The 25,164-nt window shown below is 39.0% G+C and overlaps 3 protein-coding genes across 5 annotated transcripts in view; 2 read left to right on the top strand and 1 right to left on the bottom strand.

Moving 5' to 3' along the window:
* Window positions 1-966: 966 nt before the first annotated feature.
* Window positions 967-6,248, top strand: acmsd (aminocarboxymuconate semialdehyde decarboxylase). The gene is made up of 10 exons (XM_057852942.1): window positions 967-1,114; window positions 1,683-1,727; window positions 2,597-2,693; window positions 2,775-2,824; window positions 3,097-3,333; window positions 3,482-3,575; window positions 5,031-5,126; window positions 5,205-5,377; window positions 5,485-5,583; window positions 5,865-6,248. Exons 1-10 carry the CDS (start codon window positions 1,058-1,060, stop codon window positions 5,925-5,927), a joined length of 1,011 nt encoding a protein of 336 aa, XP_057708925.1. The 5' UTR covers window positions 967-1,057; the 3' UTR covers window positions 5,928-6,248.
* A 1,950-nt stretch (window positions 6,249-8,198) lies between these two features.
* Window positions 8,199-17,554, top strand: ccnt2a (cyclin T2a). 3 transcript variants are annotated; one of them, XM_057852136.1, is made up of 10 exons: window positions 8,199-8,378; window positions 9,366-9,447; window positions 9,530-9,658; window positions 9,968-10,028; window positions 10,448-10,510; window positions 11,912-11,957; window positions 13,489-13,652; window positions 13,801-13,871; window positions 15,526-16,810; window positions 16,920-17,554. In XM_057852136.1, exons 1-10 carry the CDS (start codon window positions 8,221-8,223, stop codon window positions 16,991-16,993), a joined length of 2,133 nt encoding a protein of 710 aa, XP_057708119.1. In that variant the 5' UTR covers window positions 8,199-8,220; the 3' UTR covers window positions 16,994-17,554. The 3 variants fall into 3 exon arrangements, 2 of the variants coding, with proteins under 2 accessions (XP_057708119.1, XP_057708120.1); XR_009066290.1 differs by lacking the exons at window positions 13,801-13,871; window positions 15,526-16,810; window positions 16,920-17,554 and having other exon boundaries at window positions 11,912-12,355; window positions 13,489-13,637; XM_057852137.1 differs by lacking the exons at window positions 8,199-8,378; window positions 9,366-9,447; window positions 9,968-10,028 and having other exon boundaries at window positions 9,548-9,658.
* A 757-nt stretch (window positions 17,555-18,311) lies between these two features.
* The window catches only part of map3k19 (mitogen-activated protein kinase kinase kinase 19), a 53,432-nt gene continuing 46,579 nt past the window's right edge, over window positions 18,312-25,164 (bottom strand). The window contains exons 4-13 of the mRNA XM_057852134.1: window positions 24,093-24,213; window positions 23,437-23,553; window positions 22,754-22,908; window positions 22,548-22,582; window positions 20,430-22,418; window positions 20,250-20,348; window positions 19,427-19,665; window positions 19,108-19,360; window positions 18,829-19,037; window positions 18,312-18,762 (exon numbers count right to left, since the gene is read on the bottom strand). Coding sequence (XP_057708117.1) covers window positions 18,630-18,762; window positions 18,829-19,037; window positions 19,108-19,360; window positions 19,427-19,665; window positions 20,250-20,348; window positions 20,430-22,418; window positions 22,548-22,582; window positions 22,754-22,908; window positions 23,437-23,553; window positions 24,093-24,213 — 3,350 coding nt within the window. The 3' untranslated portion in view covers window positions 18,312-18,629. The remainder of the gene's footprint in view (window positions 18,763-18,828; window positions 19,038-19,107; window positions 19,361-19,426; window positions 19,666-20,249; window positions 20,349-20,429; window positions 22,419-22,547; window positions 22,583-22,753; window positions 22,909-23,436; window positions 23,554-24,092; window positions 24,214-25,164) is intronic.

Here is a 25,164-nt window from a genome sequence, read left to right as displayed (position 1 = left end):
ATGGAAAATCTGGACCATGATCCGCCAGAGTGCACCGCCAAAGTGGTGAGCGGAGTTTTAATTTGCCCCACTAAAATGCTAATTGTACAACAGAGCCACCACTGGTGTCTTGCCAATGTAGTTATCCCCGTCAAAAATTGTATGCCCTGGCTGCGGGAGGGCGCAGACACACACATTAGTTATGAGTTATGTCGACTTAAACAATTAATTGAAGCCAGAAAAAAGACAGTTATATATTTTGGAAGAAAAAAAAAAGTTTTTTGGGGATGGATGGGCCATGTTTTAAAACTTCGTAGATAGCCACATCACCAAAACATGGAAATCAAGCAAATCAGTGCAGCGCAGTGGCTCCGCCCAGGGAGTACAATTTTTGACAAGGGTAACTACATTGGCACGACGCCGGCGGGCATACTATATTCAATGGATGACGATCTTGGCAAAAAGTATAACTGTCCTAAACAGCCTGATTTAGAATTCCCCTCAAGATTGACGGGACACAAAAAAAACGCTCATTTTCAACTTATTATTATAAATTTTCTTGTAAGTTAATTTTATTGTTGACACTGCGTTTTGGGGTCATCATCATGTTGTGTCCCCCCTGCCCCAAAAGTCAAACTCCGCAAATAACTGGGACATTCAAAAAGTGGGTTGAGCTGAAATACTTATTGTTTTCATTCTTCTTTTGTCAAATTTACACAATGTCAGTGCAATTTCACTGCCGCTATCTAGTGTTCGACTCTGGAATTACATCTAATGAAATGGAAAGCAAAAAATTACACTAAAAAAGTAGCAATATACTGCACAAAATATATTGTCCACAAACCTGGAAGGTAGAATTACTGTAAATATTGCTTTGTGCAATATCAATGAAACAAATGTTCACAAAACGACATGGTTGGGACCAAAGTTAATAAATGACATGTGCTGTCTCAACTGCAGTTATTCACCTGACGGTCATTGCTTTCTGGCTGAGGGTGAGGACTGACTCCCTTTGCCGGATTTCCGTAATGTTATAAAACTGAAAGCGCTGCCGGCCGACTTTCACGTGTTCAAAAGGATGAAGGTTGATATACATAATCATATTTTACCAAAGGAATGGCCCGATTTAAAGAAGGTAGGGGGATAATCAACACATACATATAAATGGCACTCACAGGAATAAACATGTTATAGCACTGAGAAGAAAGTCAATCCGCATTGTCCATGAAGCCAGATTGGATATTAGTCACTCACAAATATATTCATTTCCTTCAATTTTGTATTTGCTAAAGCCCATCTAAAACATCCATTGAAAAATTCTCTGTAGTGTTAAACGGGATGAATCACTCCATACATCAACAAGTGGTTAAAATTTAATCAGTAACTACACATATTTGGCTTTCGCTAATGATTGGCCAACTTTATTGCTGAAAGAGATGAGAGGTTCTCATTTCTAGATTTGTTTTTGTAAGTCATTTTACAATTGACTATATGTTTTATGTACAATAAAAGTTCCAAAAGAAGTACAGAAATTTTACACAAAATTTGTCCAAATGAGTCTAAACTTGCACACCATTTTGATGTAATGGCTGGGGTTAATGTAATTGAGGCTATTTCATATAAATGCATAAATAACAATGGACTGATTTTACATTTTAATTGACAAATATATTACAAGCCAAAGTACTGTGTATGTGTTTCAGAGGTATGGCTACGGTGGCTTCGTCCAGCTTCATCATCACTGCCAGGTGAGTCGAGTGCAGCCTGATGCTTTTAAAAGGACATACAGTATTCCCTTTAAATCCATTCCAGGTCATACAAATTGCCTTTTTTTTTTTTAAATGTACAGTGATTTTTTCTGTAATGTTTTGGAACTGTTTGTTTTCAAACAGTTATATAGGTTTTTTTAAATCTAATTTTAATGAGACATTATCAAATGAATTAATTGCATTTTTTTAATGTGTGTAATTTTCTTTTAGTTTACCATTGTGCCAATGTTCAAACTGTGCATGTGAGAGCAGCTTACAACATTATTAATTGTATCTTTTAGGACCTAAGGTATATTTCATTCTAATGTTAGTCATTATGGTGGTAGTTTATTTATTTTTTGTAGATGCTTGATGTAAAATGTTTGACCACTACTGATCTAGACCTGGACAAAATACGTGCACGCAATCTAAGAACACAAATGTACTGTAATATATACCTATTTTAAAATAATTAAAAATTTAGCAAAGGTGAGACCCTGTTTGGTTCATAATGAAATGACTCTCTTAGGGGGTCTGCTGTATAGTTATATGCTGTATGCTGCCATCATGTGGTCGTTATGTAGCCAACGCAGGATCCACTTGTCTTTCCATAAAAATAAAAATATAAACTGATCAAAAATCAGAGGTTTGGCCAATGGAGAAGCGCCATTTAAAGGAAACATGCCACTCCAGCCCAGCACAATTTAAAACACATGTCGGGTGCCTTACCAGATGACATGCTTTGTCAAAATACCCAAATTAACAAAATTTACAGCAAAAAAAAAACAAAAAAGTCAATTGTCCATACCATGTCACCTTAAAAGAAATAAGAACCAAAACTGAGCTTTTGAATTATAACCGTATTTCAGGGTGAAGCTAAGATGATAAAGGACGGGAAGCTGTTTCGTGTGATTCAAGAAAACTGCTGGGATGCAAACGCGCGCATTCGAGACATGAATCAATATGGTAAAGGGTCCAACACACTGGTCTACAATCACAAACATCATGAATTAACGCAGAGATTTTCTGATTCTCTCAATATATCAGGTGTCACAGTTCAAGCCCTATCCACCGTTCCTGTTATGTTCAGCTACTGGGTAAGACACACCAGAAGCATTTTTATTTGAAAAATGACACAAATCACAAATCACCATAACAGGCTTTTGCCCACAATGTCCGACTATTGAACAATAACAGCATGACATGAAATTTATGAACGTTTGCAAGTGGCCCAATTTTTTTCCCTGGTAATCCAATCCCAAATCCAAATGTCTTATTCATTAGCAAACCCTGGTTTAGAAGGTAAAAACAATTCTAACGCTTCACCCCATTTATGCAATTATATCTTGTACAAAAACATCATTTTCAGGCCAAACCGCACGACACTCTGGATCTATGCGTCCTTTTGAATGATGATTTGGCCCAGACGGTGAGCAGCCACCCCAAAAGGTTCGTGGGTCTGGGGACACTGCCCATGCAAGCGCCCGACCTGGCCGTACTGGAGATGCGGCGCTGTGTACAGGAACTAGGTTTCCCCGGCGTACAGATTGGCTCGCATATAAACAACTGGGACCTAAATGCGTCTGACCTTGATCCTTTCTATGCTGTAAGCATTCACCGCCAACCGGAGTGTTTGCAAACGATTCAATATTTACACCTCACCATTCTACCCGTTCGATATGTTCTTGACATTCTTGGAGGTCATGTTTATGCTCATTAAGAAGCACTGACACAGCAGCATGTTTCTCATGCAGGAGGCTGAAGCGCTGAATTGCTCCATTTTTGTGCACCCCTGGGACATGCAGACGGATGGGAGGATGGCTAAGTATTGGCTGCCCTGGCTGGTAGGTGAGGGAGATGGCGTAGATGTAGGATGTTTTGGAAATTGCTGCAGGTCTATTAAATTCAAGTGTGCGCAGGTATGTCTGTAATTGAACATTCTAGATACAAATAAATGACTGTATAAATTCAAAATCGCCATCAGGAAAAAGTAATGTTTTCCAAAACAAGCTTTTGCTGATTGGAAAGGGGGAATGGTCTAATCAAATTAGACATGACCATCAGTAAATGTCGACACCTGTTCATGAGCTCACAATAATGAAGTATCAAACTCTAATAAAACATGTCAAAGCTCTAATAAATAATCAAATGAGGAATGAAAATGCTATATTTAGTGATGGAAATTGTAGTATTTTGGTATAATTCTAATTAAGGGAATAAACACCTAAGGAATTTGGGACCATATGGGTATATGTTTAAAAAAAAAAAAGTACTTTTCTTCCATCTGCTTTCAGCACAGTCAATTCTATATTGACAGTCATCTTTGAGATGACAGATTTAATATAATAAGTGAATAAGTGTACAGAATGCTAAGGTTACATTTTCTTTTCGTTCCAATTTTGTTCAGCCCTTCTCAGTTGTTTTTATAAGTTACCGCCAATGTTGAAACACAGGCGTTGAGCGCTCTCTTGCGGTTTCCTGGGAAAATAGCTTTTGAAATTATATAATAATGTGTTAATAATTGCACTCATAAGTCGTTCCAGAAAACAAGTTGCCTCCCAGGCCAAACTATGAAAAAAAACTGCGACTTATAGTCCGAAAAGTACGGTAGTTGTTTTGCAGAGTATCGTAGAATGATTTCCTGACCCATGTATCTATAATTATTGTATTGCCATATCATGAGATCATCGTTATCATGAGCCTTGTTTCGCAAATCGTATTGTAAGCAACCCAGACGTTCTCACCCCAGACAGAGTTGTTTTTCAAAATACGGCTGCTTTACCCAAAAAACAGAGATAATGAACTTTTCTGAAGTGAAAGATCTCAGACGGATTTTTATGCCGCTATTTTTTGCTTTTGTCATCTTCATGGGGGTTCATTCTATTAACCATAAAAATAAAATAAATAAATAAACATTATGAACAGCTTTTGATTGGAAAATATGGCGACAGTGAGCGTTTGAATGGAAAATCTCTATACTTTCAGCCTATTGACGAATGTCGCTATTTTTATTTTGTGCCCTCGTAATCTCGATGGCAGTCAAAACAAAACTGAGTTCAGATCTAAAATCTACCATCTTTTGGTATCTTTGAGTTGTTACAATTGAATGCAATCTTCATTTCAGTGGAGCTCAATTAGATGCTACTGCACGATTCTCCGTGAAACACGCAAGTGAAAAGTATGTGTACTTGTCAATAGCAGTGAATGTTAGGATTCAAATTGATTGGTTTATTTTGATGTTGCACAAAATCCTACTAAATTCCTCTTGCCCCACTTATTAATTTTTTTCTTGTCCATCAAAAGGCATGCCCACAGAGACAACAATGGCTATTTGCTCAATGATTTTTGGAGGTGTCTTTGAGAGATTTCCAAAACTGAAAGTCTGCTTTGCTCATGGGGGTAAATTTTATGTTTAAAATCACATACGCCACGATTTCATTCTGCGATAATACAAACTTCTTCCTATTTTTTTGTCAGGGGGCTCCTTCCCATTCACAATTGGTAGAATTGAACACGGCCACAAAGTTCGTCCAGATTTGTGCGCTATGGACAACGAAACCAATCCCCGGAAATACCTTGGTTCTTTTTATACCGACTCCCTCGTTCACGATCCTGTCTCCCTGAAGCTGCTGACTGACGTCATTGGAAAAGTGAGCGACCGTGTCTTTTAGGTGGTCAGAAAAGACTCCTGTAAAGAGCAGTGATGAGAGTTTGGACAGTCTTTGGTTGGTTGCCTTAGGATCCGTTCTCTTTTCAGGATAAAGTGATGTTGGGGACTGATTATCCCTTCCCACTGGGAGAGCTGCAACCTGGATCCCTAATTGAGTCAATGGAGGAATTTGATGAAGCTTTAAAGGTAGTAATCATTTTTTAATGATATTGCACATTCGCATGGCTCCATTTTGAGCATCTGATTAAGTTATTGTCCCACTTTTTCCCATGGCAAGTGGAGTTCAATTTCATAAAAATATATGCTTTGATAAATACCTGTATTGCAAACCATTCTATAACTTAATAAGTTATCATTTTTGGCACAATCGCCATGGAAATCAGTATCATTTGTGAGTCGCAGGCTACCTAACAAACCAGCCAAATCAAATGTTATTAGATAATAATACTATTATTTTCGTTTCACAGGATAAGCTGCTGGCCGGAAATGCACTGGAATTTTTGGGCCTTGAAAAAGAACAATTTGAGTAAGAAGCAGATTTACATCAACCAGTGACAGAATCTAAATTGTCACATTCACATTTGATTGAGTTTAATTCCGTGATTTTGACAAAATCAAAACAGTGAGGAAAGGAACGGCTGTACGAAATATGTGCAGCCAAAATTAAATATGGTTGTGTTCCTCGAACAAACGTTTTAATGCAACTCATATGTTTTTACTGAAGTTAATGCTGGGGTCCGCTGTTTTTATTGCATTAAATCCATGAAAATTTATAATAATTTATGGGAAGTCCATATAAACCATTGTTGTAAATACTGAAATGTTAATTTTCAATTAAAAAAATTACAACAGTTGGGTTCAATTTTTTTTTATTGTTGCTACAGTCAACAACCTTTAACTGCGACTGGCTGGCAACCAGTTCAGGTAGTACTCTGCCGACTGCCTGCTGTCACCTGGATAGGCTCCAGCACCCCCACAACCCTCGTGAGGATAAGCGGTTCAGAAGACAAATGAATGAACAACCTTTAAATCACTTAAAACATCGACCCCGTTGGTTTTTTTCCTTTCCAACAGCAGTATTTAAAAGATAAACTATTTTGTCACATGAATATGATACTTATATGAATCTTTTAAATTTTTACACAGAAATGTAGATACGGAGCAGCCCTGGTACGAGTGTAGAAGAACATTTTTTTTTCACATGTAATCTGTACCCACAGTTTAATGTAGAAATGCTTACTTCAAATACCTTATGTTTTGTTACAAATAGTTTGTCAAACACCAGTATAATATGGAGGTAGATTTATGTCTTTATTATTCAATCAAAAAAAAAAAGTTGCTTCAATCAAAATATTAATTTTCAATCAAAGAATAAGTCACTTCAAACAAAAAAAACGTGTTTGAATGCAAAAATAAATTTGAAACTCCCAAAAATGTTTTTGGAACCTATTTTTCTTTGATTGAAATTCCGAACCGTGGCGGGGACTCCGGTGAGATCCCGATGTTACACCGCCGTACCGGTGCCCTCTTTTCGGCTTGGACTTGAGCAGAGTCCGGTGGTTAGATGGAGCCCTGGTGGCCATTATTCTTGCTTCATGATTTTATGCCATTGGCGTAGTCACCTGCCACTCAAACATGTCGGAAGTGCGTTGAAGTTGGATTTTTGTGTCAAAATGATTCAATCGAAAAAATTGCCTTCAAAAATTTTTCCACTTAAAAAACAAAAAGTGCATCCAAAACCTTTTCCACTTACAAAAAAAAAAAAAATAGTTTAAAAGTTTTTGCTTTTCAAAAAAAGTGACACTTCAATAAAAAAAAAAATATATATCAAATAAAAAAAAAAATTCAAAAGAAAAAATATATTTGCAAGTGATTTTTTTCTTTGATTAAAAAAAAAAAAAAAAAAAAATATATATATATATATATATATATATATATATATATATATATATATATATATATATATATATATATATATATATATATTTTTTTTTTTTTTTTTTTTTTTAATTGAAGCAACTTTTATTGGAATTGAATTTTAGACACAAATGTTCTACCCATAATATGGCTCAAACACAAAAAGGATTGCTTCAATCAAAGAAAAGTTTCAGTGAAAAATTAAGTGTTCAAATGCGAATTTCTGAGTCTCAAATAATTTTTCACATTCAAAAACTTTTTTTCTACAATTGAATTTTTTTTTTTTTTTTTTTGATTGAAATGACTTTTCTTTTGAAATGTTGTTTGTTTGTTTGAAGCAACATATTTTTTGATTGAATAATAAAGAGACAAATGTCCTAACCAAATTGTGGTCCAAACGCAAACTTGCATTAGGTCAATCAAAAAAGTTGTTTCAATTTAAAAAAAAAAAAACAAAAAAAACTTGACTTAAAGAAATAAATTTTAAAAAATCAATCAAAGAAAAATAGGTTCCAAATACATTATTTTAGTTTCAAATTTATTTGCATTCAAACATATTTTTTTGGATTGAAGTGACTTTTTCGTTGATTGAAAATAAATATTTTGATTGAAGCTAGTTTTTTTTTGATTGAAGCAACGTTTTTTTTTTTGATTGAATAATAAAGACACAAACTACCACCATAGTCCCAGAACTTTTCTGACACTCTTCGGCTTGCATACAGGTGCATTAATTAGATACTGTGTATAATGTTACCTAATTTAGTAGTAAAGTAACATTTAGTTGGTTAGTTGGCTCGGTCCTTGGGCAATATTGGCAACTAAAACTGATTTAGCAGCAAGTCATTTTTCGCGGCTTCCTGTCTTGGCCGACGTCATATCCGCTTTCTCCATGACCGTCGAAGAGCAATGGCGGCGAGCCGGGGGTCCTCTTCGAGATGGGTTTTCACCCGGGAGCAGCTCGAAAGCACGCCGTCTCGCCGATGCGGGGTCGAACCGGACCGGGAGCTATCTTACCGGCAACAAGCGGCCAATTTGATCCAAGACATGGGTCAGAGACTCAATGTGTATCCTTCCGAAACAGACTGGTTCCGAACCCAGACGCGGAAGCTAGCGAACGATACGACCCGAACCTCGGCGTGAACGTATTGCCTCTAGAATGTATGATTTAACATTATTTGTTCAATTTAAAATGCGTTACTGAAATTACGTAGGTTAATTCGCATCCAAAGCACCTGGAACACGTTGTACTTAACCACGAACAGCACGTAGCATGCTAACGTGTTAGCTTTAGGTTTTCGTCGATAAGAAGGCCGTGGATCATATTTGCGACTGTGGCAACTCTGGCAGCCACCTGTTCACGAAAATCTCAACCGGGTTTTCCTCTTAATCCGGACGGCGATATGAGCCTGGCATATTTCTCACATAAAGCTTCACGGACTTGTTTAGTTTCTGAAGCGGCATATTCGCAACGTAGCATAGGAGAATTTGGGAAGCGGCTAAAGAGCCTTCACGATTCTGATATGCGTGATTAGGGATTCGTACTGTTTTTCCTAATAGCCCGTTTGCACTACAGCAGAAATGTTTCTAATGTCATATGGTGTGATCTCATATCTAAAACGAGGACTCACTGCCATCGACAAGCAGTGTTGCCAAGCTTGAAATTGACAGTGAGGCAGTGTCAGACCCTCGGCGAACTCCCCACTCAACTAGAATATGTAAACGTCTATTGTCTTTCAGTGGCAATGAATAAGTAAAACACAAAGAGGTGAGATGCATCCTTGAAGTCGTTATCCCTACATTCCACTCTGATTTTCAGCATCTAGCTGTGAAAGGTAAGGCCTGGCCTGAAAGAATTGGGTTAATATTTATTTTTCTATAAATATTAATTAATTGTTGTCAATGTATGTTAGTTTCAAACTAAAATAATTTCCTACGTAGAAATCTGAGTTCCCACTGTACCAAGAATCATGTTACTTGTTTTCACCAGCACCAGACTGAAAACGTGATAAATGAGGCAACAATGTAATTATTTCCCTTGACCCACATTCCAGCTCTCAACTGACTATAAATACAGCAATTGTTTACATGCATAGATTTTATATGCACCACTCATTCACCAAATTTCACAGGAATGTAAGTACTATTTGCTTTTTTTTTTTTTTTTTTAACGCCCCTTAAATGTTAGACATTTGAATGTTTCATAATTACATTCCAGACAATATCTCCCACTGCACTATTTTTGGCCGCCAAGGTGGAAGAACAGCCACGGAAACTGGAATATGTGATTAAAGTTGCGCACGCCTGCCTAAACCCGCAAGAATCACCTCTTGACACTAAGAGTAATGTAAGTTGGAGGATCTCTGTAAAGTATGGTGTAGTTTTTTTTTTTTTTTTTTCCCCTTTTACGTTCCTTTCCATGTGTCATCTTTCCAGTCCACTCATTGGCCATGGTTCCCAATGTACCGTATAACCTGCTGCACTCCCTGTTGTCGGGGTCATTTTCGCTGTTGGCACAGTCCAAAAAGCTACACGCGCTTAAGTTAAATAGCCTAATGGCCTCTCTGATTTCAGCTTTGGTCATTTAAACTTAGCTGTTAGGTGAGATCATAGACTCATTACAATTGTTATGTAATGACTGTCTATCAAACTTCAGGCATACCTCCAGCAAGCTCAAGAGCTGGTGATACTTGAATCCATAGTGCTGCAGACTCTTGGTAAGTAGTGGTGACCAGAGTGGATGATGATTTGTAATGAGAGCGAGAGCGCACCATGTTTATCATAATAAATATTGGGTTGAAGGTTTCCTCTTCTTGATGACAGTTTACTTGTCAACTCAACATCAACAACTGCACTGTAACTACTGTACTGTGTATGAATTCTAATAAGGTGACTTGTCATTCTTTTTTGCTAGCTGTATCAATCTGGGCACAGGATTCGCTTTTGCTCATTTGTTTTCCTAATTTTGTTATTCAGCTTTACCAAATTGACTTTGAAAATCATCCGTCTCAGTTCAACACTCAACTTGCTCTTGTTTGTGTAGCGTGAAGAACAAGTTTGGGTCAATCGAGAAGAAAATGACAAGTCACCTCCAAGCTGTCTGTGTTGAACTCATCTGTCATGTATTTTGTTCCAGGCTTTGAAATTACTATTGATCATCCACATACTGATGTGGTGAAATGTTCCCAGCTAGTGCGAGGTATAGGCTTCTTTCTTTGCTTTTATCCAACTCTTCCTCATAAAATAGGGGTGGAGGTCTGTGAAACCCTAATCAAATGATTATACAATCGCATACCTTGAAACAGTTAATAGAAACACTTCTACGCCAAGTCCAAGACTGAATTTTAAATAGACGTCCCAACGTAATTTTTCGACCAACGATCCGATTTTTTAAAAGATATGTTTTGCATATAGCGATTCAATACCTACCGTAATTTTCACACTATAAGGCGCACCTGACTATAAGCCGCAACCTACCAAATTTTGCACGATAACGGCATTTGTTTATAGATAAACCGCACTGGACTATAAGCCGCAGCTGTCCTCACTGTATTATGGGATATTTACACCAAAAGATATAAATTGGTAACACTTTTTATTTGATACCGGCATCATACAACTGTCATAAGACCAAATGAACCACCATGAAGCTTTGAACCAATTGGCTTCGAGAAGCTTCATTTGGCCATCACTGCTCCCTTCAGTGAGACAGTGAACCTCTGCTGCCACCTGCTGTCAACACTGTTGTCCAACATGCCTCCTAGCATGCATTGCAGCACTACAGATATGAATAACAATCGAAATGTATGTTTTGTGCTAATTATTTCTTCAGTTACTGTTCCGGTTGTTCCGGTTGTTTCATTAATTGCTAGTTATGGTATTTTGTAACACTTTATTTGACAGTCGCGCCATAAAACTGTCATTAGACAATCATAATTATGATATGACACCGTCATTAGCAATAATGGATGCTTATAGCAGATGTCATATAGTGTTATCCATCAAATAATCTCACTTTTGAATGGATGTAAAAGATCCAATCTGGACATTAATGGAGTAAGTGACATAATTCGCCAGATGTCATTTAATGACATCCGTCATAAGCATTCGGTAATGCAAATGATAGGTTCATGTCATATTTATGGTGGTCTTATGACAGTCTTATGACACCGCTGTAAAATTAAGTGTTACCTACTAACCCAAATAAATAAACAAGCCGCACTGGACTATAAGCCGCATGATTCAAAATGAAAGAAAAAAGTAGCGGCTTATAGTTAGAAAATTACGGTATATTTTTAGACCGGTAAAAATAATGCAAAGAATATTTTTTGTATTAAACCGAGCTCTGCTGGGTAGATGCTAATGAGCAGTAGTCTCTCTCAGCAGACATATTTGCCTAGTGGTTTGATTTTAAGCAGCTGAAAAGCACGGTGGCTTGCATATATTTCAGTCTTGGTCTTGACTGCATGGGTTTCAATGGAAATTAAATCTTAAACACAAAGTATGATTTACTTGTATGTTATAAGTTCTGTTGTTGTTTGACTAGAAGGAAATGTAATTGCTTTCCCCATCATATGGTTTGTCTTTGTGTCTCACACAGCAAGCAAGGATCTGGCTCAGACTTCCTATTTCATGGCTACCAACAGGTTGTTATCCTGCCCCTCCTTTGTTGCACTTTGACTGCACACCATTGCTTCCTGTTATGCAGGGTACCCTTTCAGTGTCCAACGGGCCCTCCATGCACTGGTGGTTGTTGGGACGCCCGCCTATGGCCCGTGGCTCCCCTCCCTCCACCCAAGGGAGCGGGACAGGGGTTTTGTGGCTTGTGGCGTTACCGGCCCCAGTCGCAGTGCGGTGTATTGTACAAGGGACCATGTGTTGGCACCGATGGGTTGAATGCAAGATGCGAAGTGTAGTGGTGCGCTTGAAAAGCCACATGTTTGTTCGGTTGCGAAAAAGTGCAGAATTCTAAAAGACACTTTGGTAGCCTGAATAGCCGCTAAAGATTTCGCAGATGTAAACATTTCTCATAGAGGTCCTTCCGGTAAGTACAGCAAAATCATTTTTCTAAATTCTTTTTCATATTCGTTTGTTATGCATATATGAATATCTGTAAATGCTCGTTGGTATTTCTAGCTGTTTTACAAAAAGTATCTTTAATCTTAATGGAATCTTACCCATTAACGACCTGCATGCTTAGAAAAGATAGAGCTACCAAATTTGGGTGTCTTAGATATTTTTTGCATACCAGATTCCTTTTTATTTTTAATGGGACTAGATGCAATTGAAAGTGGGTCCTTAACGGGTTTGAGTAATGATGTTTTATGATTGTAATGTCCTCGTTATAAATCCTTTTTTTTTCATAAGCTAACAAAACTGTTTTAAGGGTTTTTTCGCATCTGTCAGATCATAAAGTTGACCTTTTTTTAATGTTAAGCCAAACGCATATTTTATTCAAATACCGTAGGCTTCCTTTAGGTGCAATGGATTTTGTCACGATAGCCTATTTTCAAACTGAAAAAGTTATTTTGCCGTTTAGTTTGTCTATCCTTTAGCTTTCACAAGCCAGGTATGACCAATACATTTGGCAAAACAAAGGTTTAGCATATGTTACAAACTGGACTTAGTGTGCTTATAGTAGTCCTTATTGTTTCTATGGATTGAACTTCTCTCACTGTCAGTGGCAGTGAATTAGTTGAATACCAGTAAACTTAAGCCCACACTTGGCAGAATCAGAATTGTGTTTAAGTTTTAGCCATTGTAGCATCACAATTTATTGATGGTAATATTTCATTTAATTTTTCCATCAAATTCCACAAAGGTTTGAATTTCATATACTTTTAAATTTTTCGCACACTGAAGTTTTAACTAATGCCTTTCTGGCTTATATATTCATTTCTTGATAAGACGGCTCGTCACCATTTCCTAACTGGATTGACATGACAAATCTGTTTACTGTTCAATTTCTCCATATTAACAGAAACAGCTTAAAATATTTTTCAGCTTTGTTTGAGTGTATACGAACAATGAATTGAAACCATTTGCGCCTTCTGTTCTTTTTTTTTTGTCCACATGTGGGACCAATCCTGACGATGGCCTTAATTCTTCATGTCATCACGCATACAAATACACACACATTGTCCACTGGGCATACCTTTACACTCACACACACACCAGTCTACACCTCACTACATTCTGCCTACAGTACAAGCCCACTGTGATTGCATGTGTGTGTATTCACCTGGCATGCAAATGGTCCAACTGGGAGATACCAGTGTCCACTGATGGGAAACACTGGTGGGTGTACGTGGACAACTCTGTTACTCTTGAGCTGCTTGATGGTAAGCCGAAACTCTAATATCGTTGCATGATTTGTGTTGAAATCTCTTGGAAATTTCTTAACCCATTATCACTTAAGCGTATAAGTGAGCACTGCTGTTGTAGTAGAACTATTGCATTATAGTAATGCATTTTTATTGTGTTTTGCAGAGTTGACTCATGAGTTTCTGCAAATTTTGGAGAAGACGCCCAGTCGGTTAAAGAGAATACGCAACTGGAGAGTAAGACAAATCATTTCTGTTTAAATTGCATCATAGTGACTCATTTGACACATAAACTTTGTGGTTGCACTGACAATTTGTGTACTTGTACTAGGTGTGTCAGAAAGGTTCTAGAAAGTGGAAGTGTAGCCCTATGCTCAAGAATCATTTGTCTGGGTCATATCGAAGGGACAATGTGTATTTTAGGTTAGACGTATGTCTTTAGTGGCAGCAGTCCTGAAACCTTTCTGACTAAGGGTGTAACGGTACATGTAACAGTATTGAAGTTTCGGTACGTGGTGCTCGTTTCGGAACGGACTCGTACCGAAGGAGTTTCTGACGTAATATAACCCTTACTTTTCGAGGCTGTGAGTCGATCGGGTTAGTTTCTTTGTGTAGATTATATTTACTCCGTCTGCTCGACTATAATGAGGACCAACACTGTAGGACAGTATAACCCAGAAACATCAACGGAGTGACAACGTGGCCGCCACGAGAACACAGTGAAATGCGGGCGTTAGTCAATCAGCCAATGCACACCAGTCGCAGTGCGGCCGCGTGTTAGACGCGTCCAGGAAGCAGCTCAACGCGACGCACGCGAAAAGAACGGCAGAGTTTATTATTTGACGCGAGACGCGGCCCTCCTGCGTCAATACTACTACCGGTAGCTAGGATCGGGCCAGAAGTCACTCGTGTAAAAATACGGTGGATTGGGTCGATTTTGAAACTAATATGCAATCGTAACCTACTTTTTGAGTCCATCAGATCTCTTGAGTGGTGGATCGGGGCACAGTTGACTGGTCTTTGTTGATTTACTGCTGTCTTCTTTGCTATAATAATGACCAACACGGGCCCCGTGTTCAATACAAAACCCTCCTACCACAACAAAACAAGTAGGAACTAATATTCACATAGGAACAAAAGTTATACAACATAAAATATACAATATAAATGAATACTACATCACATTTGTAAAATATAAACACATAATAGAATAAATAATAGCCCATTTAAATAAAATAAATTGAAATGAGCTAAAACACCTGTAATTAATAAGAATAATACACACATCCTGCTTACACAATTTATTAATTTCTGTGTGGCGCTTTAACGTGAGAAAATCCAATAAAGCTTTTGAAAACCGTTCATAAGAAAAAAAAGTTTCACTGAGGCATTTCATTTTTAAAATACATGTTAAAATTGGGATTGCTTTTCTCTTTAGCACGGGACTTTTTTTCTTCTTTATTTCAGAAAGAAAGCTAATACGCGGGGTCTGAAGGGCAACTTTTGTTGTTGGATTATCTTTAAATACCTGCTACTTTTTGAGTAGAATTCTAGCTTTGTATCGGCTAATGTTCCTATTGTTGAAAGCACAAAGACGTGTAATAAACAACTAGCACATTTATATTTTGCATTGTTTTCTTACTTTACCGAAAATGAACCGAACCGTGACCTCAAAACCGAGGTACGTCCCAAACCGAGATTTTTGTGTACCGTTACACCCCTATTTCTGACACAAGTCATAACTGGCGTTTATGTAGAAGAAAAATTAGCGTTACAGAGAAGTGCTGGTGTTCAGGTGGCAGTGTTACAATTTTTGCATTGTTGGCTGCTGTGTTCCATACCAATTCATCTTTTAAACCCAGAGAAAAAAAAATATTCCCTACGTTTTCAGGCAACCCAAGCTGCTAAAAAGCCAAAATCTGAGAACAGCCAACTGACAGATACTTCCGTTGCTGGTCCTTCGATGTTTCAAGACCATTCCCTGCTTGACGGCTCACTTGTTGGAGTATCAAGGTCAAGTTTTCCCAAAGCAGGAGCCGCCTTCACAGTCTCTCTTTCTGCTCAGCCTGGAGGTACACCGCTGTCTCTGGACTCCTTGGCTGGCCCCTACAACCCACCTAGCCACAGTGAATGGCCCCAGACCAATCCGAGTCAAGCAGGATATTCATCCGGCTATATTAAACAGGAATCTCTCAGCCCCTCTCATCAAGAGCAGACACTGTTCTTACATGCATCTTCTGCCTCTTTGCATCCCCAGTCATTAGCAATCAAGACTGAGAAAACTGTCGATCTTAACATAAAACAGGAACTAAAAGGAGCATGTGCAAGTGGAGCTGGCAAGCATCTGCCAACTAGTTCATCTTCCTTTCCTCCACCACAACACTCCGCTGTCCCCAAAATGTCGCTGGACAAATACAGAGAAAAACACACTGTAGATTCTGCTGCCTCTGGGCTGAAAAGCCGACAGGAGAACACTACACTCACAGAGAACAACTCGAGAGGGGATCAGTCATCCTCCTCAAGCTATGCACAGCCGTCTTTGAGCCAAGTTGATCATAGAAAGTATGCACAAATGCATCAAATTTCCCAAAGTGCCCATAGTTTAGGGAGCAGTAGCAGCGCCACTGCTTCACCAATGAAGAACAGAGTTCCTTCCACAGTGTCAGGACAAGAGAGACGACATCACAGTGACAAATGGGACAAAAGTTCACTTAATCTCCACCTGGCAATTCCTGGTTCTGGAAGCTCGCAGCTTGACAGAAGCAAGGAGGAGCTCAAGATGAAAATAAAAGTTTCCTCGTCAGCAGAGCGTCACAGTTCGTCTGATGAAAGCGTGGCCGCCAACAACAAGAGCAAACATTCCAGCCCGCTGGTGAGCAAAGAGAAACAGCACAGAGGCGCGGATCACGTTCACCGTCATCATAAATACACGCACCACAACCCCCACTCTCACAGCGGGAACGGACAAGGGGCCTCTGAGGGCCTGTTTCGAGGCCCTCCGGGACTGATAACGCTAGAAGGAATCACACTTCCTCACAGCGGTTCCGCATCTTTGACTTCTTCCTCATTACGAAAGAGGACACACCCCGAGATCAATCACAATCAACACTCTGCCTCATCCTCCACGTCTTGCTCCAAACCGAGCAAACTCTCCAAGGGTGGCACTGGTGTTGCAGGTACTTCTACCCTGTTTTCTCCTCTTCCTTCCTATACTGCAGTATCTAGCTTGCAGAGCTGTGGCTAACCTCTGCCTCCTCTTTATTCCCTCCCTCCTGTTACACTCAGGTGGGCTACGGACCTCCCAGCAGTTCCTCTCACCTAGCGGGTCACCTCATGAAGTAGGAGACCAGAAGCACTGAGCAACCCTTCTGCAGACACGGTCGTCACTTAGAAATTGAAAGAAACAGCCCAGTTCAAACTACTTGGGTACACCTTGTTAAGTGTCCTAAGCGAAAAACTGAGGTGATGATAAACCCTTTATCTAAAGGCAGAACATTGTTCTAACAAATGAAGAATGTTTGTGGCCCTGCGATAGAAATAGAGGAACATAAAGCTTCCATACTCTGACCTCTGAGCTGTGAACCCCATTTTTCTCCTGGTGTCAAATCGCTGCTGGTCTTCTTCCTGAAATGCGCCGCTAGTCACGCAAAGGTTGTGTGTTTAGATGGTGGATGGGGAAGTGTATATTTTGAGTGATGGGAAAATAATCTTCCTGCATTTCACATCTCCTTATAGGAAAACAGAAGTATTACAAGTTTTTCAAAAGGCACGAATTATGTGGCCTTATTTTGTTCCTCGCGTTTTCTATTTAAATCAGTTATGCAATATAACGCAGCATTCTAATGGCCAGCTAGAGAGGACTTCAACTTATGTTTGTTGTCATTCCTTATTGCAATATTGATTTTTTTTTTGTGTCGTTTCATCTAAGTAACTGTCTTGTTTTCTACACTTGAGTACTGTTTGAGTTGCAAGTTTTTGGCAAAGGGATAGGGAAGAACACGTTCACAGGAAGTGGAGGCAAATGTACATACGTTTTTGTATGTTAAGACAATTCTATCATGACTACTCAGGTTTGGAGAAACTTGTAATTATGACAAAATAATTGTTTAAAAAAAGAAAAAAAGTTCTTGTTGATAAATCGACTGGGCGCTATTGGGAAATGCAGTGTTCAAGAGGCATGTGCTTTTTACCATATTATCCAAATGGTAAGTTGCACCTAAAAAAGCTAACAAAAAGACAGTGTGCCATGGAAGACTATACTTTATAACCTTTGAAGTGCATCACAGTAATCACAAGGCTGCTGGAGCTTTTTACTTGGCAATTACATTTACTCGACTGTGCTATGTGGAAGAAAATGAGTTCATGAAATGCCCTGCTGTGTTTTATTTTTGAGAAAAGTTGATTCTTCTGTGGGCACATCTGGTAGGTTGTTATGCAGTTCGGTACATTTTCAACCATTGTCTCTGCATAAGTTCTTGACATTAAACTCAATTCCTGAATCATGCCATGAAATTTGTCTGGATTCTTATACAACCTCCCAAAAAATATATGTATTCTAGTCCGGTTTAACCTTTAATGGCCAACACCCAGAATGATTACAGGTTATGATTGTCCACGCAGTGAAGAACAGTTGTTCTGTGACATCTTACTGGAAGTGTACTAGTTGGGATGCAGACATTCTGTTGGCACTGAGTTAGATTAAGTACTGTAATGTAATTTGCTCAGGTGCTGTTATCTTAAAGCAAAATAATGAATAACATCAACCATCCGCGAAAGAAGGGCAAGTTCAAGATTGGCACAGACTTTATACAGTATATTAATCAAACATTACTATTCTAATTACTGGTATGTACAGTTTATTGGTGTACATAGCTTGCATTCCAGGCACCATTACCTTAGCCCCTGAGTTCACAGAAGAAAACAAATCCAATTGTTTTTTTAAGCGCATAGCTTAAACTGATTAAGCTGTAAATTCCTATCATGTAGTAATGCTTGCTAACCACAAAGTCCATCTGAGTGTCTGCAGAAGTGAGTCTTCTTGGCTTTCCAAGTGGTAAACACAGCCCTGTTTCTAAGGATGAATGAGTGTTGGAGCAGTTGATCTGCGCAAGGCCGTAATGTCTGGTCACTAGAGAAAATACAACTCTGTATCATGGTCAACTCAGTATTCATCTTAAGCAGTGCAAATTCTCACCTTGTCAGGCAGATTGAGACAAACTCTTTGGCACTTTTTGAGAATTCCTCTGGCAAAGATGGCATGAACCCTTTTTTGCCGCCGATATAGAATAAGGCCGCTATTTTGTCCATGTGTGCTAAAGGAGGTTTCCCCGTTGCCATCTCGAAAACTGTGCAACCCACACTCCAGATATCTGATTTTCTGTCGTATCCTGTCTCGTTAATAACCTGTGAAGTGTAACGAGACTTCTTTATAAACTAGTAGGAGGTTAAGTGAATTGCAGTTCCAGTTCTCTACCTCTGGAGCCATCCAGTAAGGAGTCCCACAGACAGACTTGAGCAATTCCCCGCTGTTGTTAGTGGTGTGGCTTACACAGCTGATGCGTCGAGCACAACCGAAGTCTATAAGCTTGATGACCCCAGTGGGCATTAGCATGACATTGTTTCCCTTCAAATCTCGATGAATGACCCTATTTAGGTGAAGGTATGCCACACCCTTCAGGATTTGGTAGGTGTACAATCCAATAATACGCTCAGGCAATGGACCAAATCTGGAAAAAAAAAAAAAAAAAGGTATGTGTGAGTAATACCTTATGTTGTAATTGCAACAGACTAACCTGTGAAGGATGCTTGCAATTGATCCTCCTGGGATGTACTCCATGAAGATGGAAGCCATGTGTTGATGAAATGAGGTCCCGAGGAAGCCAACAATATTGGCATGACTCAGGGTTTTAAGAAGCTCGACTTCTCTTTGCAGGCGGTTATACTGTCTCCTTGCAACTTCTGGGTCAGAAGCCTTCAGAGTCACCTGCTTCACTGCGATTAACTGTCCTTGGTTGGTCAGGCCACAGTATACCTGGTAAGGAAGCGGCTGTTGTTTTTTTCCAACTTATAGAAATCTTTTTTTTTTTTTTTTGGTTTGTTTTTTAGAATAAGATTTTTTAGTAGCTGGGAATCCCTATCTATTTATTTAGAATGGTGTCATGCTCTTCCATATTAAAATAATCTGTTGGGAGAAATATTTTGTATTCATAAATGTGTCCTCAGTTGACGTTGAAATAATGTTCCTATTACTTGTTATTATTGACATATTATCTTTTCGCCACAAGATGACAGGATGGGACTTAATTGTCTAACGTGCTACTTTTATTACTTCTTTGTGTTCGACTTTGACTACTTTGATTTCTGGAATTGCCTGTGAAGACAGCAGTGAGAGAGGATGTATCCGCATGTCAGTGGAAATTAAACACGCCAAGTTTTGGCTAAAAGACAACTTATTCTCCGTCAATTCTTCCTACGAATGCAACGTTGAGCTGCAACAACCTCAACATAATCCAACTGTAGCAATATTATGACTGAGAGGGAAGTTATTTGTCCAACCTGAAACTCAGTTCATTAGATAATAAATCAGTACAAGATAAGTAATTTTGGTATACTTACTGTCCCGTATGCTCCACGGCCAAGTACTTCACCTTTCGTCCATGAAATATTGTCACCCAACCCAGATTTGTGTAAGCCAGCCAAGGTCATAGATGTAGTCTGGTGGGTTGGAAAAGCATAATTTTAATAAATACCGAATGCTATTTCATTGGGCAATTCAGTATTTATCTTCAGATTTACCCCGGGATAATTATTTTTGTTTAACATGTGATTGCCGCCTTTTTGGTGCTCCATTTCCAGATTTTGGGGACAAGGGCCAACTGATATATCTTTCGCATCCAATGAACTCAACTCTTCAGCCAGACGTTGCAGTAAGTCATCTGTAAGTGGTCCATCTCCAACATCATCCAGAAATTTCTTGTAAACTACTGACATATCTGTTGGGCCACTACTTTGAAAAGATGTCCATGTGTCAGTCGCTGGAACCTGGTTGTCTTTTGATGACTCAGTAGTCGTTTGATTTCCAGATTCTGGCTGAGTTTTAACAGCTGATGAATTAAAATATCCTTCTTCCATATGTATTTGTAAGTGACCGTAAATTGTACATGTAGATTCTTCCTCAATTTTTTCAGACTTCTGTCCAGGTAGGACTTCCTCTCCGATATTTATCATAGCACATTCACTCTTTTGTAGGGAACCATGATGTATCTCACCATCATTAGAGAAAACTGATGTAGTCTCAAGTTTAGTATTACGCTCCTTTTTGTGTGCTGCTTTTGTTGCTGCAATGAGGCGAGGTTTCACCCATGAGGATAAAAGTTTTACTTTGGCTTTAGTTGAAACCACTGTTGCTTCTGTTGGGTTTCTCATGTTGATCTGCACTTGTTTCAGGGATCTGCATTTTACTTGATGTGACTTCCTCGAAGGAACTGGTTGCCACTGGTTGTTCTGACAGCTGATCGGATTTCGAAGATGATCATAAATAGGACCAGCAAACATTTCATAAATAGCTGGTCCATCGGCCTCATTCTGAATGGTTGTAAACATGTCTTTGTACGTGATGAAGTCCAGAGCAGATTTCAATCTTTGAGGCCCAGTCTCCTCTGGACTATTGGACTTCCGGGCACTCTTCAGTTCACTGTATGCTGGGCTCTGTTGTGCTCTGCTCTTGCACACCTTGTCAGGATTTGCTTTTCTGCTGTGTGCACTATTGGTGCCCTTCATGCATGCTAACAGGGCATTAGTGGTTCTACCAACCTTAATAACTGGTTTAAGCTTGGATTTAACGAAAGAGTCACTATCCTCCTCAGCAATTTGCTCTCTGGTTCTTGCAATTTCTCTCGATTGATTGGAAAGAGAGAGTTTTTTAGCGGCCTTGTTCAGGTTTAGTCTGTCAATGCATAGTTTTGTCTTCAGTTTGCAGTGTGCACTAGATTCTTTTGTGATGCCTTTCTTCAATTTTGCACGCTTAAGATCTGCACTTTTGTTGTGAACTGAACATTTTAATGGGGTGTCTCTTAAAGCAGAGCTGGTATTTAACTTGGCACCTTTAGTTTTACAAGAAACCACTTCATCTGTCTTTAAATCCTTAAGGGTTGCAGGTTTATCTGCCTGAAATCTCTCACATGTTGAATCTGCCTGATTAACAGACTTGTGTCGATCATTGGTGTTACTGTTAGAGTTTGATGGGATCACTATTTTGGTTTTGACTGTGTTTGTTGGTCTTGTGTTGTGATGCTGTATTGCATTTTTGCAATTTGTCAAAGTCATACAGTTCACCAGCTCTGGTCCCTGTAGCTGTATTGACATAAGGCTCACAGAAAGGGTTTTTGGCATAGCTTTTAAACCCTGTCCCGTTTTGCCATTGCAGAACCCCAAATCTTCCTCGGGATGCTTTAAATCTCTGGCCTCAGTAAACACCAAGGGAATGTCTTCAGATATAAGCCTCTCATAATCATCATCTATCAAAACAGTACGGCTCTGGCTGCTGCTATTTGACCCACTGTCTTCACTGCCATCCATTGTGGTGATGGAGCTGGTTGGTGGGGTGCCCCTTGCAAAGCGCCTCCTAAGATGGATCTTAGGAACAGGACCCTTGCTGATGGGCTTTAAGGGAACACTTTGCTTTTGTACTGGTGCAGCACGATTATCTTTTTGCCTGAGGTCCAACGGTGCCAGCTGATTGGGCGTCCGAAGAGGAGAAGCTGTTTGCAAATCCAGTATGGGACCCTGTTGTAATGACAAAGAATCTGTGAATAACAATTCCGGATAATGGTAAATGGTGTTATACTTATATAGCGCTTTGCTACAAGTAGGGTGTATCTTAGGCTAAATAATCAGTTGTAGTTAGAATCACACCTTTTGTTGACTGATAGGTTCATGAGAGCCCAGTCCTGCAGAAACAACATTGTACAAGATTCAGAATCCATATTTTTGACTCACCTGATTCTACCAAAATAACTCCTGGCTGCTAAGTTAACAGTGTTGGATATGCCACAAAGCATTGACATCGAAATCAAGTTGGGGGGGGCATCTCAACAAACAAATATGCTTATGGTTCATACGTGTCTGAATGTGTGCCCTGGCCTGAAGCACATAGTTGGCACACAGAAGAGGTTCAATGATCCTGGGAGCTGATTGGCTGAGCTTGCTCTGTACTGCTAATGATAGCAGGCCTGAGGAGGATGAAGCTGCATTGACCATATTTCTTGTTTGATGCCTGTGACAGACACATGAATATGAGTTGAATTGATGTTTTGTCTCAGTTAAGTGCTCGCTGGACGAAGTCATCCTAAGCCGAAATTTTGTATGGCTGAATGATTGGTATTTCTGCTTCGTCCATTGAGGGGTTGACAATTTACAAAATTTAATTACAATATTACTTTAACTAGATACTTACATACACATAGGTGTAAGTACACATTTAAATCAGGAGAATGACTACAAATCAATCATCTCTAAAGAACTAGAGACACAAAAAATTAAACTTTATTTTATTTAACAGGACTATTGACCATTACACAGTGCAGTCTTCGGAAATGACTGCACTCGGAAATGCAAGTAGAACTGGTCATTGAAAATAATTGTTATTTGATACAGTAATTACCAATAAAGAACTATAAAAAACAATAAACAGATGTAAGATAAACAAACCAAAATATGTTTTCAGTTTGTCTTGCTGAAGTCCAGAAAACAAGTCAAAGCCTAGCTCCTCTATCTTTCCACATTCCACCTGTCTACAATGTACCTGTGTGTTGGAAGTACAGGCAGGCAGTTGCTTCTTTGAGTCAGCAGTCCTGATGAAGTAAAGGGATCCAGATTGCTGTAGCCCCTGTGATGATTGCCTAGGCTGGGCAAATTTCCCCTAAAAAGGATTAGATACACAGATGGGTGTTTACATAGTGAGCTAAGTTAGGCCCTGATCAAAATATTATGCCCCAGGATAAAAGAGCTGTAATTAGGTATACTGTCCTGTGTTTATGTGAACATAAACCCAAAAACTAATCCCTCCTCCTATCTTGTTCTACACCTCTGGAAATTAGAAAACCTGCTCAAAGATATTTTTTTCTCCTCAGATAACTTGGCCATGATTCAAAATTGAGGCTTCAATGTACAACACAATGGGGCTGATTCACCATCTCTCCCACTCACTCTCTATCTTTCTGTTTCCAACCTGTTTTGGGAGAACAGGTTGTCCTCTGGCCACAGCGACAGGTGGCTGCGTACAATTCTGTGAGTGTAACCGGAGAGGCCACCATTTGATGAACTTGTTGATTCTACCCAAGGTGGTGTGTGTTGAAGCCACACTGTTTTAACTGTACGCGCAGAAGCTTACGTGTACACAAGTGTTTGTTATTACGTATAAACAGATGCTTGGAAAAAGAGCATTAACATGCTGCCCACCTGCTTCCTGTCACTGTGTCCTGGGAGGCTTGCATCTTGTCCATCAGGGTTTCCATGTGATTTTGGACTCTGGGTGGACCCTCCTCATCTGTTTTGTTTGCGTGAAACACACCTATAGCCTCTGTATTCGAAGAAAACAAGCAATTGCAGTACTAATAGTTGTAGATAAAGCAAGGAGTATTATCTTTTTGTGCTGGTTGTAGTCGTCTCTGAGTTGAGCTACCCACTGGGGTGCTTGCGACAAAGGGGAGACCCCACCCACTGTACATCCCACCTTCTCCTACCTTTGGCATACTTTCCACCCACTCCCATTCATTCCTGTTTGAAAGTGATCGTACCAAATTAAATATAAAATTCAAGAATTCTGACATTTGTTGCTTAAAGTAGAATAAATGGTAGTTTCATGCTAATAAATGTGTGTTATGTGTATAGTCAATCTATAGTTTCCATTGTAATATCCTAGGGCACATTTATACAATTGTGCTCTAATGTCCTTTTAAATCCACTAAAGCCGCAGTAGTCAATGGGGGGAAAATAATTCCTTAGTCCTTACTGTAGTTGGAGCTTTCACAATGGTCAAGTTGACACAATGAAGATACTATTGCTCCCTGCAATATGTGTGCAAAACACACATATTACTTCACGATACAAAATCTGGTATCCATTCTTTTATCGAGTAAAATGATAGGTTTGATCGTTACCTAGAGTCCTGAAGTGTGTTGTATATTAATTCACCCATTTGAAGTTGAAAATGTTTTTGTAATATTGTAGCATTTAGAATTAGGGCTGTCAAACGATTAAAAATTTTAATCGAGTTAATTACAGCTTTAAAATTAATTAATCGTAATTAATCGCAATTCAAAACATCTCTAAAATATGCCATATTTTTCTGTAAATTATTGTTGGAATGGAAAGACAAGACACAAGATGGATATATACATACAACATACTGTACATAAGTACTGTATTTGTTTATTGTAACAATAAATCCACAAATGGCATTATTAACATTCTTTCTGTTAAAGTGATCCACGGATAGAAAGACTTGTAGTTCTTAAAAGATAATTGTTAT

This window comes from Corythoichthys intestinalis, chromosome 12, assembly GCF_030265065.1.
Source record: "Corythoichthys intestinalis isolate RoL2023-P3 chromosome 12, ASM3026506v1, whole genome shotgun sequence".
In the NCBI taxonomy this organism is placed as follows: Eukaryota; Metazoa; Chordata; class Actinopteri; order Syngnathiformes; family Syngnathidae; genus Corythoichthys; species Corythoichthys intestinalis.
The sequence above is the reverse complement of the archived record's forward strand: the minus strand, read 5'-3'. Positions and strand labels throughout refer to the sequence as shown.

Coding starts and splice junctions, on each gene's coding strand:
- acmsd (XM_057852942.1), top strand. CDS start 1,058: ATGAAGGTTGATATACATAATCATATTTTACCAAAGGAATGGCCCGAT. Junction 2,694..2,774: donor TCGAGACATGAATCAATATG/GTAAAGGGTCCA, acceptor TCAATATATCAG/GTGTCACAGTTCAAGCCCTA. Junction 3,334..3,481: donor ACCTTGATCCTTTCTATGCT/GTAAGCATTCAC, acceptor TTTCTCATGCAG/GAGGCTGAAGCGCTGAATTG.
- ccnt2a (XM_057852136.1), top strand. CDS start 8,221: ATGGCGGCGAGCCGGGGGTCCTCTTCGAGATGGGTTTTCACCCGGGAG. Junction 9,448..9,529: donor TCACCAAATTTCACAGGAAT/GTAAGTACTATT, acceptor ATTACATTCCAG/ACAATATCTCCCACTGCACT. Junction 13,872..15,525: donor AGAGAATACGCAACTGGAGA/GTAAGACAAATC, acceptor CTACGTTTTCAG/GCAACCCAAGCTGCTAAAAA.